We start from the raw sequence: 13,393 nt of genomic DNA, 5'->3' as shown, positions 1-13,393 counted from the left end.
AACTCCCAAGAAATCGTTTCATCAAATGCAGACCGGATTTTCGTGAGAATATCATTGTCGCAAACCACGGGTTATAGTTTCATTCATTACACAAAATGGAATGAAACAATAACCTGTGGATTGCACCGACGATGCGAGAATAAGAGCTAATGATCTTGTTATACTTACAAAATGTTTTGCACTGCATAGTATACCTATTGTAGTTTTAAACAATATTTAATATTTTTACATCAACAAACAGAGGAAGAATATTTAAACAGTTACAAGATATTTGTAAAATTGATTTTTATTGATGACAGAGACAAGCATACAATGTATGCTATAACAGCTATACATAAATATAAAGTCACTTCCATTCAATTAAATAATAATCACTATTTAATATAAGATGTCATTGAACTCCGAAGTAATACCGGACAGGTGGACAAGCTATATCTTCATCGTCACTTCCTTCTAGATTAATGATTAGGTCCATGTATCGTAGTCTAGGGGAAGGCTTTAATAACTTCAGCATCCTACAACAACAAAAGTACACGTAAATAAAAAACAAGGCTTTAATAACTTCAGCATCCTACAACAACAAAAGTACACGTAAATAAAAAACAAGGCTTTAATAACTTCAGCATCCTACAACAACAAAAGTACACGTAAATAAAAAACAAGGCTTTAATAACTTCAGCATCCTACAACAACAAAAGTACACGTAAATAAAAAACAAGGCTTTAATAACTTCAGCATCCTACAACAACAAAAGTACACGTAAATAAAAAACAAGGCTTTAATAACTTCAGCATCCTACAACAACAAAAGTACACGTAAATAAAAAACAAGGCTTTAATAACTTCAGCATCCTACAACAACAAAAGTACACGTAAATAAAAAACAAGGCTTTAATAACTTCAGCATCCTACAACAACAAAAGTACACGTAAATAAAAAACAAGGCTTTAATAACTTCAGCATCCTACAACAACAAAAGTACACGTAAATAAAAAACAAGGCTTTAATAACTTCAGCATCCTACAACAACAAAAGTACACGTAAATAAAAAACAAGGCTTTAATAACTTCAGCATCCTACAACAACAAAAGTACACGTAAATAAAAAACAAGGCTTTAATAACTTCAGCATCCTACAACAACAAAAGTACACGTAAATAAAAAACAAGGCTTTAATAACTTCAGCATCCTACAACAACAAAAGTACACGTAAATAAAAAACAAGGCTTTAATAACTTCAGCATCCTACAACAACAAAAGTACACGTAAATAAAAAACAAGGCTTTAATAACTTCAGCATCCTACAACAACAAAAGTACACGTAAATAAAAAACAAGGCTTTAATAACTTCAGCATCCTACAACAACAAAAGTACACGTAAATAAAAAACAAGGCTTTAATAACTTCAGCATCCTACAACAACAAAAGTACACGTAAATAAAAAACAAGGCTTTAATAACTTCAGCATCCTACAACAACAAAAGTACACGTAAATAAAAAACAAGGCTTTAATAACTTCAGCATCCTACAACAACAAAAGTACACGTAAATAAAAAACAAGGCTTTAATAACTTCAGCATCCTACAACAACAAAAGTACACGTAAATAAAAAACAAGGCTTTAATAACTTCAGCATCCTACAACAACAAAAGTACACGTAAATAAAAAACAAGGCTTTAATAACTTCAGCATCCTACAACAACAAAAGTACACGTAAATAAAAAACAAGGCTTTAATAACTTCAGCATCCTACAACAACAAAAGTACACGTAAATAAAAAACAAGGCTTTAATAACTTCAGCATCCTACAACAACAAAAGTACACGTAAATAAAAAACAAGGCTTTAATAACTTCAGCATCCTACAACAACAAAAGTACACGTAAATAAAAAACAAGGCTTTAATAACTTCAGCATCCTACAACAACAAAAGTACACGTAAATAAAAAACAAGGCTTTAATAACTTCAGCATCCTACAACAACAAAAGTACACGTAAATAAAAAACAAGGCTTTAATAACTTCAGCATCCTACAACAACAAAAGTACACGTAAATAAAAAACAAGGCTTTAATAACTTCAGCATCCTACAACAACAAAAGTACACGTAAATAAAAAACAAGGCTTTAATAACTTCAGCATCCTACAACAACAAAAGTACACGTAAATAAAAAACAAGGCTTTAATAACTTCAGCATCCTACAACAACAAAAGTACACGTAAATAAAAAACAGTTATCTAGGTGAAGGCTTTAATAACTTCAGCATCCTACAACAACAAAAGTACACGTAAATAAAAAACAGTTATCTAGGTGAAGGCTTTAATAACTTCAGCATCCTACAACAACAAAAGTACACGTAAATAAAAAACAGTTAACCACACAAAGATACATGGTAGTTAACGGTAACCAAACATTGTATCACAACAGAACATTTACCCACAGCAAAACAGTTACCTAATATACCAAACATTGTATAACAATGGAACATTTACCCACAGCAAAACAGTTACCTAATATACCAAACATTGTATCACATCAGAACATTTACCCACAACAAAACAGTTACCTAATATACCAAACATTGTATCACAATGAAACATTTACCCACAACAAAACAGTTACCTAATACCAAACATTGTATCACAATGAAACATTTACCCACAGCAAAACAGTTACCTAATACCAAACATTGTATCACAATGAAACATTTACCCACAACAAAACAATTACCTAAAACAAACTATTGTATTACAACAAAACTATACTATATTTATCTACAAAAAAACAGTTATCTAAAACCAAACTATTGTATTATAACAAAACTATAATACAGTTATCAACAGCAAAACAGTTACCTAATATACCAAACATCAGGGCTCGAAATTAGCAAGAAATACTCGCAAAATGCGAGTACATTTGAAAAATAGCGAGTAAAATTCACGGACACTCAAAAATCTTAGCGAGTGGTGACTTACAAACTATGATCGTATCGTATCCGTTTTATACGGTGATGCGCTATTCGCTTTTCTTAAACTTGAATCATACAAACACCGATTTCAACAACCGTTTCTATCCGGATTTTTCTTTTATGATTTTTTAAGAAACTCGGAGTCAAACAAATGCTTTAGAGGTCGGACATCGCATATCGACATGTGCCACGAGTCCTGTTCACCTATTGGGGTGATTAAATTGAATATTTCCAAGTATGAGGTTTTTGTTATTCATTTATCTAAAAAAAAAATATCGGAGTCTATGTTTTACCAAGTCTTCCGGTAGTTATTTTTATCAGAATCATGAGAATGTCCTATCTAAATTTATTGTCACATTGAGGTTGGGTTGTAGTGATGACATGAGTGCATTGCTCACCACGTAGTTGATTCAAAAAAAGTTCATAGGACTCGTGATCATGCTGCTTATAAAACCATGAGTCCTCTATTCGCTTTAAAAAATCACTAGTGACAACCCTGATGTGGCATGAAATTGGAAGACTGGATCTAGACCTGCGGTAAACAAGTTGTGGATTAGACTGTTAGAGGTGCGATAATCAAGAGACCTAAACATTGCACCATATGACTTACATAACTTAGTGTCTTGTCCAAAGGATGCTTGTTGACCCACTAGGCTCAGTAATGATAGGGAAAATCATTGATTTAAAAAAAAATATATAAAAAAGAGCACTGCTTTATTATTTTTATTTTAGCTTGTAGGTTTACATTTTAGCCTGTGGATTTTTTACCCAAAGGCTAAAATTAGCCTGTGGTAGAAAAAGTTAATTTCGACCCCTGAAACATTGTATCACAACAGAACATTTACCCACAACAAAACAGTTACCTAAACCCAAACATTGTATGTATCACATCGGAACATTTACCCACAACAAAACAGTTACCTAATATACCAAACATTGTATCACAACGGAACATTTACCCACAACAAAACAGTTACCTAATATACCAAACATTGTATCACAATGGAACATTTATCCACAACAAAACAGTTACCTAATATACCAAACATTGTATCACAACGGAACATTTACCCACAACAAAACAGTTACCTAATATACCAAACATTGTATCACAATGGAACATTTACCCACAACAAAATAGTTACCTAATACCAAACATTGTATCACAATGGAACATTTACCCACAACAAAACAGTTACCTAATACCAAACATTGTATCACAATGGAACATTTACCCACAACAAAACAGTTACCTAATATACCAAACATTGTATCACAACGGAACATTTACCCACAACAAAACAGTTACCTAATATACCAAACATTGTATCACAATGGAACATTTATCCACAACAAAACAGTTACCTAGTATACCAAACTATTGTCAGTTATCTAAAACCAAACTATTGTATTACGACAAAACTATACTATATTTATCAACAATAAAACAGTCAACGAAACAATGACAAATCATTCATCTACAGCAGAACAAGGATCTGGAACCAGAACACTTCCTTCCCATAGCACAACAGGAATTATGGAGTTCTATTGTTATGAGTACAGAGACGACTTACTGCTGTGGTAGCCGCTTTTTGTGGCCTGGCATGAATGGAACATACACCATCTTCACTCCATGACTGACCATGTTAACATCAAATCCATATTTATCCTGAAAAAGACCTCCATTCTGAGCACCAACAGTTACTTCCATTGTTTAACAGGCTTATCATAATCACATGTGTGCTGCTTCCTAGGCATACCAATTCTGTTTCACTGTCAATTTCTGATGTCCAATGTCATTTCTGTTTCACCATTTCTTATATTTAATGTCATTTCTCTCTCACTTTCTATTTCTTATGTCCAATGGCATTTCCATAAAATTTACTTACAGTACTTAATTTCGTTATTGTAATTATGATGAAAATTAGGATTCATTGCCATTAAAAATAACACCAGACACACATAATAGTGATAAATCTTGTTACCTTGAAATGTTGCAAAAACTGTTGAAGTGTGAATTCTGCTGTTCCATGTAACTCCCACCGATCCCACATTGTCACCGTCAGTCCTTCCCTTGAAACAAAGATATATTTATTTAGTACATGAAACTAACCAACCAGCTTCCAACTTAATACATACTTCTTCAATTAAACCTTGCTATGATTGATATTTTTAAATCTGTCTTTTATGTGTGTTCTGTTTTTAATATAATAACACTGGTAAATATAGATCTGAGTGGTGTTTATGTTCCCATGGATACGTTAAATAATTTTACTTTCAATGATACCAAGAAACCTTTATGGTATGGTAAAATATTTACTTATCCAATGCGTTTGTCAATTGAAATGATCAGCATTTCCTCATGAATGTGAACGATGTATATATGGACCTCTCCATAAATTTAAATATCAAAGTGGTCTTCCCCTTCCTAATCCAAGTATTATATAATATGAAAGTTATGAAAATATTCCCAAGGAAACTTAAGTTATTATGTACCATAAGAAATATAGACGGACGGACAGAGTGATTACTAACAGCCAATCGTTCCATGCAAAACCACCTCTGCTTTAAAGAATCTGGATTTGCTTTCAAAAAATCCATGTATAATTACACATTTCAGATTCAATATCCAGATCTGCTTTCATTGTTATTAAATAAAACACTAATTTCGTCCCGAAGACCTACTTGATGACAGTTTTCTCCACTGGTCCGGGCTCTGACAGTAAGACGATGGGTAAGGCTAAATTAAGGAAGGTGTTCTTGTAGACATCTAAAGGTAGACTGTCCATTACCTTTATCAACTCCACTGTCACCTGTCGTAAAGTACACAGCTTCAATGTTTCTACCGTCATCAGTTTTAACTCACTGTAATTACAGTGTCTAAGACTCTGTTTCCTGTACAGAGAATTCAAGTACCTATGTTTGCGGTGGCTATATGTACATTTCATGGTTGTCTAAGGATTGTTACTATAATAGGATTTTTTTTTATTGAAAAATTCCCAAACAGCATCAGTAGTGGTTGTTATAATCACTATGGTAACAAAGTTTAACCAATCTACGAACAACAGCTAGAGTGATTTTTATGGTCACTATGGTAACAATTTCTATATCGACCAATCTACAAACAGTAGCTAGAGTGGTTGTTATGATCACTATGGTAACAATTTCTATACTGACCAATCCACTGACAGTAGCTGTGGTGGTTGCTATGGCAGGAACAATTCTACCAGCAATTCTCTTGGCTTTCAGTCGATCAATACTTTCTATTGTATACATGGCTCCTCGTAAGTTCTACAATTACATTCAATCAGATATACATGTAGACTTCATCTTGTTTTTAACGAAGTGTTATACACTTTAGAATTTGGAACTATTCTGACTTTCCTCAACACACCAGTCTGATTTCCAAAAACAAGTTAAAAATAAGTCCCTGTATGACACCATAATGACTTTCAAGCAAAAATAAAATTAACTAAAATTTTCAAATTGATCTTATCCATATAATATATATACATATAAGTCAATAAAATTCATGTTGAGATTAGATTTTGATATGATTCAAATGTTTTAAGGTCTCCTCAAAGGGGGCATATCCCCTCACAATGCATGTCTTCAAGCTTTTTCTATTAGTCCTGTAGTCAGTGACCTTGATCTTCAGATCCCAAAATCAATAGGGTTCTTCCTCTAATGATAACATTTTGTATTTTACTGTACTGTGTATGACAAACTTCGAATTCAATATTATGATATTTTTAGCGATAAATCATACTGTGGTACTGGTCCCATTAAAGAAATTGTTAACCCATGTGATTATAATATTACAAAACGTTTGTGTAACTATTTAGATAGATGCTTTATGCAGAGAAAACAAATTCATGGACTTTAGGGAACCGTATAAATGTGTCTTATATATGCTATAGTCATTGTGCCATAAATTTTTTTTCTTTTCTTTTTGTTATATGTCATTGTTTTGTTATTCTGACTGTATGCCAACATGGTGATGTCAATAAATAAATTGAAATTGATAACAAAACTATATGTGAAATATATAGACCATGCCAATCGAGCAAAGAATGTGGCCTACAGAGTGTCAACATGCTTTTTTTAAAGAAGTCCCATAGTGACCTTGACCTTTGGACCAAAAAATCAATAAGGCCCTTCCCCTCTTGATAACAAATCTTCCTGTGAGGTATCAAATCAAATGAACAAAACCTTTGGCCTGTAGAGTGTCTACAAGCTCAGTGTTACATACTCACCCACACCTCAACGAGTCCGTCACTAGATCAGATCCCTTCTCATAATGAATTGTGAGGGGAAAATAAAGTGTTTGTGTAATTCTACCAGGCCAATGGAATATACACAATCTCCATTCTAGTCCATTCACGATTTATGGTCATGTAGTTAGAAATACACATTTAAAATGAAGCAAAGAAATATTTCAAAGTTTCACTGCCTCGTGACTTTGACATGATATGATCATGACAGAGTGTACAGAATATTCAAGCTTGAATTCATTCTAATCAAGGATATTACCACTGATTGATTACCTTGTTATTTTTAAACACAAACATACACGTGTATCTAGTGCATTCTGACCCAATTTCACAATGATAAATTCATGGTACACGTATTAAATGAGACTGTACATTTAAGAAATGAATTTCATAAGGGTATGAACTGCAACACTTCATCCTGGAATACTATAGATTCCTAAATATACATGAGAAATTTATTATCACGTAATTTCACGAGAACCATCACTCTCAAACAAAAGCGCATTATTCTGCATCGCATTCATGAGAGGATGGTTATCACTCCTACTGGTAACGATACTAAAGGCAAACACATTACAAATGTAATTATCTATGTGTGTTACTGACCGCTGCAGCGGAGATGAAGTCGATATGACCATTCGTATCATCATCCTTCTCAAACCCGACAGGATTCATGCAGCTTAAAACTGAATTTGAAAATATAAAAAGTTATAGTTGGTACATAGTGTAACAATTAGAAGACAAGCAAGAAATGCATCAGACTGTAAAATGAAAACAGAATTTTATCACAGGACATCAGTCTGCATTATAAAGCTATCCATTTATACAGTTATGAAATCAAAAGGACATGATGATCTGCCTTTTCTCGACTCCTTAAAACACTGAACTGACCTTGTGCAACATCTGTTTCATTCAGTGACGACTGCAGACGATTAGCAGCATCTACCAAATCGTCTCCACTTCCTGTCGTCTCGTCTGCTGGTTTTGAGACAGATTCATCAGTTATAATTCTCTGAAACCATAAAATAACTACATGACAATGCTGAACATGTACTGAACCACAACCACCTAACAGATACTGTGGCATTCCCACTGTTGAGTGTCGGTTACTTACACCCCAAGTCTTACATCTGATCATTAAAATCTTGCTGGACGACTAATAATTCTTTTCAGATCTACATTGTATGGTAATTGAATCACAAGTATATCAAATCTACATAAGTTAATTTACTGATTTCTGCAATCGCAAGTTTACTGCCCCCTCGACAGCAATTGTTATGAGAGCCTGTAAATAAATACATATAAAAATATCAAAATAACTTGCCTTGCTAGTCGGTCGGTATTCAGGAATTTTCATGTTTTGTAATATGGACTTGATTGTTTCAAACGATGTGTCCTGAAATTAAAAGTCAACATGTTTACATTGTTTACTCTGTCAAATTAAAAGTCAACATGTTTACATTGTTTACTCTGTCAAATTCCGAAAAAATTCTAATCCGTCCTTCATCTAGAATTTATCCCATTTCTCTGTCCAATCCAAATTGATGACTGAAATTTGTTACGTTTTTCCTGATTTTCTCTCATGCCTGCGAATCAAACGGAGATGAGAGAGAGGAGCTTAACCTCGTGCTGTATATTACACGTAAATCATCGACACGGAATCTACAAGACTGTTACACTAGTCTGACAGCAGACTATCTGTCCTGAAACGAAATTCATCTCCAACTCCGAATTAATCTTTCAATTTATTATATTTCCTAATATCTAAATGACAATATCTTTTGTTTCAACTTTGTCATTTGTATACAATATTTCAGTATTTTGGGGTTTTTTTTATGCAAACAAATTCAGTTTTGTAAATAATGTTATTTTGCTTGATATTTGATATTTAAATCATTTGTAATAGAACAGTGAATGGAATTAATCTAATTAACCTAAATTGTGAAAACTTTCATAGTTCTTGCTATGTCTATCAGGTTTAAGGCAAAGAACAGATTGATCCCCTGTTTCTTGGTGATGAATGAATTATTCATGAATTTCAGAAGGTTTTGAACTCACCCCTGAGGTGACGCGAACATTGAACACCCCAGCATATAGGCGAGCTGCACTGACAACAAAGAGAAAGTGTCTGAAAACAAAGACAAAACATTATTATTCTTAAGGTTTAATTTAATGCCAGTATATAGATGAGCTGCACTGACAACAAAGAGAAAGTGTCTGAAAACAAAGACAAAACATTATTATTCTAAAGGTGCAATTCAATGCTACATGATACTTTTATATGGGGTTATTTTCGTCCCGTTATTTTCACCTTTCTACACTTGCAGATGTTTTCGCCCCATTAATGCCTCGTAGAATTTAATTCGCATTAAACATAAGTTAATGCGAATTAAATCTGAACCGCGTTCACACGGAGATTTTAATGCGCATTAGTTTACTTCGAATTAAAATTGACGTCGCGATTTAATGCGAATTAAATTTACTTCGCATTAGCTCCGTGTGAACGCTAAGCGAAGCCAATTCGAATTAAATGTATATGCATGCGTAATGGCCAATTTGGGTCACATGCATCATACCCATGGTCAGCTATATATATTAATGTTAGTTTTGTACGAAAAACTAAGCAAAATGATAATAATCACTAAAAACATGTACAAACAGCACGTCATTAGATAATGACAGACGTAAATCTGTGCTCTGCAAAGGCATACTGAGTAATACATGTGGAAGGAATTGTTTTTAAATACGACAACAATGTTTTAAAATAGTGATAATATGATTTTCTTTTTTACATTTTTTAAAACATATGCCGCTCATTGTTAATTTTTATACCATATGACGTCATAGTAGATTTATAATACGTATTAGTAATTAAAAATTACGTCATAACAGTAGTCAGCGGAATGGTGAAAAAGACGTTCCGAAGTTTTAAAATTGGGCCCATGAAGAAACAATATATTGTCTAGATTGAATGCTGGTTGTCGGAGGAAATAACAAGTAATTTCTTGGGAACATATAAATAAACACGACAAAAAACTCCTTATGTGTAGATCAGAATTATGTATGTAGGCCTAAATTGTAAACATGTAGTATACTACATGTAGGCCTATATAGCGTTTTGAACAAAGAATTCTGTATAGATCTACACAATATTCATTAAAATATCTATAAAAATAATTTTCAATAACATAGTCTATTCTTTAATTTATTTCGCGCACCCTTTAATAGAGATGCACACGAATTTAATGCGCATTAGTTTACTTCGCATTAAATATTACCGCCGTGTGAACGCTATTTAATTCGAATTAATTTAATGCGCATTATTTTACTTCGCATCAAATTTGATGCGAAGTAAAATTTAATGCACATCCGTGTGAACGAGGCATTAGAATTCACTCAGACACAGTTGTGTTAAAAGAGAGATAAGCGAGAAGACAGTTTCACCCAGTCTTGAATTCGCCCACTGATGAAGGCGAAAATAAAACAGAGGCGAATATTTCCCTGTATAAAGTACCCACATTTTTGGAAATATTTCATCCATATAAAATGTTCATTGCACATCAAGAAATCACTTACATTTACTACAATGATAAATAGAATTTCAAGACACGGGTTTTAATGGGAAAGACTTACACTGCATTCTGTAGGTCAAACTCCTGAGGAACTGGTGGTCGCTTGGGAGACTGCCAAAACAAGGCTGAAAACACAGACATTGCACGATGTAAAACACTGCACTAGTAGACTGTAATTGTAATAACTGTAGATATCATTTACAGAGGCAGTACTCATACTTTCCTCTTTAATAATTTAGAACATGATAAAGCCCCTATATACAGTCCACAGGTTTTGTCTTGGTTTGTAAAGATGATAGCGAGGCATGATATTCCTGTTTTGTTAAGGTAAATTTCACTTACAGCCATCTGGCATTTTTGTGTCCATTGGAAATATATGAAGCAGATTCCTTGCCTGTAAGACATCAAAGAAACTATCATAATAAATATTTCATGTACACAATATTGTAAAAGAATTACAAATGACAAGTCTTAGCGTTGTCAGAGAAATTTGTATGCCTGTCATGACAAGTCTTAGCGTTGTCAGAGAAATTTGTATGCCTGTCATGACAAGTCTTAGCGTTGTCAGAGAAATTCGTATGCCTGTCATGACAAGTCTTAGCGTTGTCAGAGAAATTTGTATGCCTGTCATGACAAGTCTTAGTGTTGTCAGAGAAATTTGTATGCCTGTCATGACAAGTCTTAGCGTTGTCAGAGAAATTTGTATGCCTGTCATGACAAGTCTTAGTGTTGTCAGAGAAATTTGTATGCTTGTCATGACAAGTCTTAGCGCTGTCAGAGAAATTTGTATGCTTGTCATGACAAGTCTTAGCGCTGTCAGAAAAATTCGTATGCCTGTCATGACAAGTCTTAGCGTTGTCAGAGAAATTTGCCTGTCATGAAATTTCATTTTTAAATCACTGTACCTTGTGATTGAAATATTTCTGGAACTTGAGTCGTGCTAGCTCTACACACTGACACCAGGTGGCACTCCTGTTTGCCACCATTTTACTGACCTGGACAGCGCCATCTATTGACTGTCCATCCTTAAGTCTCTACAGGGAAACAAGAGCAAGTTTCTGGTTTGAATATCACACATTGAATCATGATATATCACTAGAGATTCACTCAAAACAGTGTCATTTCTCCATCAAATTGTCACGGTTACTTCTTCCGTACATTCAAGAAAGACAGATAACATTATAAACCCTAAAGGAACAAGAATTGTTTCTCAAACATACATGCCCCACTTTCCCTAAACTTAAATCAAATGATTAAAAGGGCTCATGATCAATCTCCAAATGAAATTCGATGAATAAAGAACTTAAAAAATTACATTTTGACCTAAAACTCAAGAAAAGGTTAACAATTGGTGCATATATAGCAGAAATGAGACCTTTAAATCATAATGGGTCACCTACTTGTCATAAAAAAATTGCCTACTAAGTTTGATGATTATTAGGTGAAGGGTTCTCCAGTTATTCATAAATAAAAATAACTGTACAGTTTACAAATTATAAAGCCCTGTGCTGTGACCTTTGGTAAAAAGGTTCTCTAGTATTTGTTGGACAAAATAATATCTGCCAATCTACCATCAAAGTCAACCAAATGATCTAGATGTAACTTCTTTGAATGAGGGGGAAGGGCAGAAGCATAATAAAATATGTTAACTAATGCTGCATTTGCCTCTTTTTCATACTTAACTGAACTTCTTTGAAATTTCATTGTGAAGCTATGGCAACAGATTTATATTTGTTATCCTTACTTGTATGACAGGAATGGCGTCTTTATTCAGTTTCCAAAACTTATTGAACAGGTCTGGCTTCACACAGAATGAACTTTCAAACTGCAATGGATCCATAAAAATATTTCATTTACTAAACTAAAAAATAAACACTCCTGCTTTCAGATGAAATTTAAAAATAAACAGGTCAAGGCCATTGTATCAAAATATACAATTTTGATTGCAACAAAAGGAGAGTTTTCAGTAATCAAGTCATTTTAAAATGACATAAGGCAAGAACTGCTGGTAGTCTTGCTATGGTAGAGATTCTTTCGGTAACAGCGTCCGCACAGTCGTTTCGTCCGCACAGTCGTTTCGTCCGCACAGTCGTTTCGTCTGAGGGTTTTTGTTGTTCTGCATTACCTTATCTCTGCCCCACTGTATGCAGTGTTCAATGTTGGCAGGGAAGGACTTAAGGGTACAGTACGGTACACTCTCATCGCTCGGGTCATTCTGTTGAAGATAGAACAAGAGGCCCATGGGTCACATCGCTCACCTACACAGTTGCAGTTTCCTATGTAAAACTTAACCCAAATACAATATATGTGTCACAATTTTTCTATCATCTCTTGGGAGAGGCCATGGTTTTTCATTTGAACAAACATGAATCTCATCTACTCAAAGATGTTTTGTGATAAATTTGGTGTTGGCCTAGTGGTTCTGAAGAAGTAAGAATGTTGAAAGTAGATGACAAAAAGAAAGACAGATGCCTAAGAAATTTTGATCAGAGTAGCTCACATAAGTCTATAGCTCAGATGAGCTAAAAATTTATGTCTATGCCTCAGGTGAGCTAAACCTTTCTTCAAAAGGTCAATGTTTA

The 13,393-nt window shown here is 33.8% G+C and overlaps 1 protein-coding gene across 3 annotated transcripts in view; it reads right to left on the bottom strand.

Annotated features, from left to right (window-relative positions):
• Positions 1–270: 270 nt before the first annotated feature.
• LOC125650192 (ubiquitin-like modifier-activating enzyme 6) overlaps positions 271–13,393 on the bottom strand; it is a 40,659-nt gene continuing 27,536 nt past the window's right edge. For all 3 annotated transcript variants that reach the window (XM_056166989.1, XM_056166990.1, XM_056166991.1), the window contains 14 exons: positions 12,937–13,026; positions 12,556–12,636; positions 11,717–11,845; positions 11,154–11,205; positions 10,873–10,936; positions 9,298–9,367; positions 8,564–8,635; positions 8,131–8,251; positions 7,846–7,925; positions 6,143–6,256; positions 5,651–5,778; positions 4,951–5,038; positions 4,540–4,634; positions 271–515 (listed from right to left, as the gene is read on the bottom strand). In XM_056166989.1, the coding sequence (XP_056022964.1) occupies positions 392–515; positions 4,540–4,634; positions 4,951–5,038; positions 5,651–5,778; positions 6,143–6,256; positions 7,846–7,925; positions 8,131–8,251; positions 8,564–8,635; positions 9,298–9,367; positions 10,873–10,936; positions 11,154–11,205; positions 11,717–11,845; positions 12,556–12,636; positions 12,937–13,026 (1,308 nt within the window). In that variant the 3' untranslated portion in view covers positions 271–391. The remainder of the gene's footprint in view (positions 516–4,539; positions 4,635–4,950; positions 5,039–5,650; positions 5,779–6,142; positions 6,257–7,845; positions 7,926–8,130; positions 8,252–8,563; positions 8,636–9,297; positions 9,368–10,872; positions 10,937–11,153; positions 11,206–11,716; positions 11,846–12,555; positions 12,637–12,936; positions 13,027–13,393) is intronic.

Source organism: Ostrea edulis, chromosome 5 (genome assembly GCF_947568905.1).
Source record: "Ostrea edulis chromosome 5, xbOstEdul1.1, whole genome shotgun sequence".
Taxonomy (NCBI): domain Eukaryota; kingdom Metazoa; phylum Mollusca; class Bivalvia; order Ostreida; family Ostreidae; genus Ostrea; species Ostrea edulis.
This window is presented reverse-complemented; position numbering and strand designations above follow the sequence as displayed.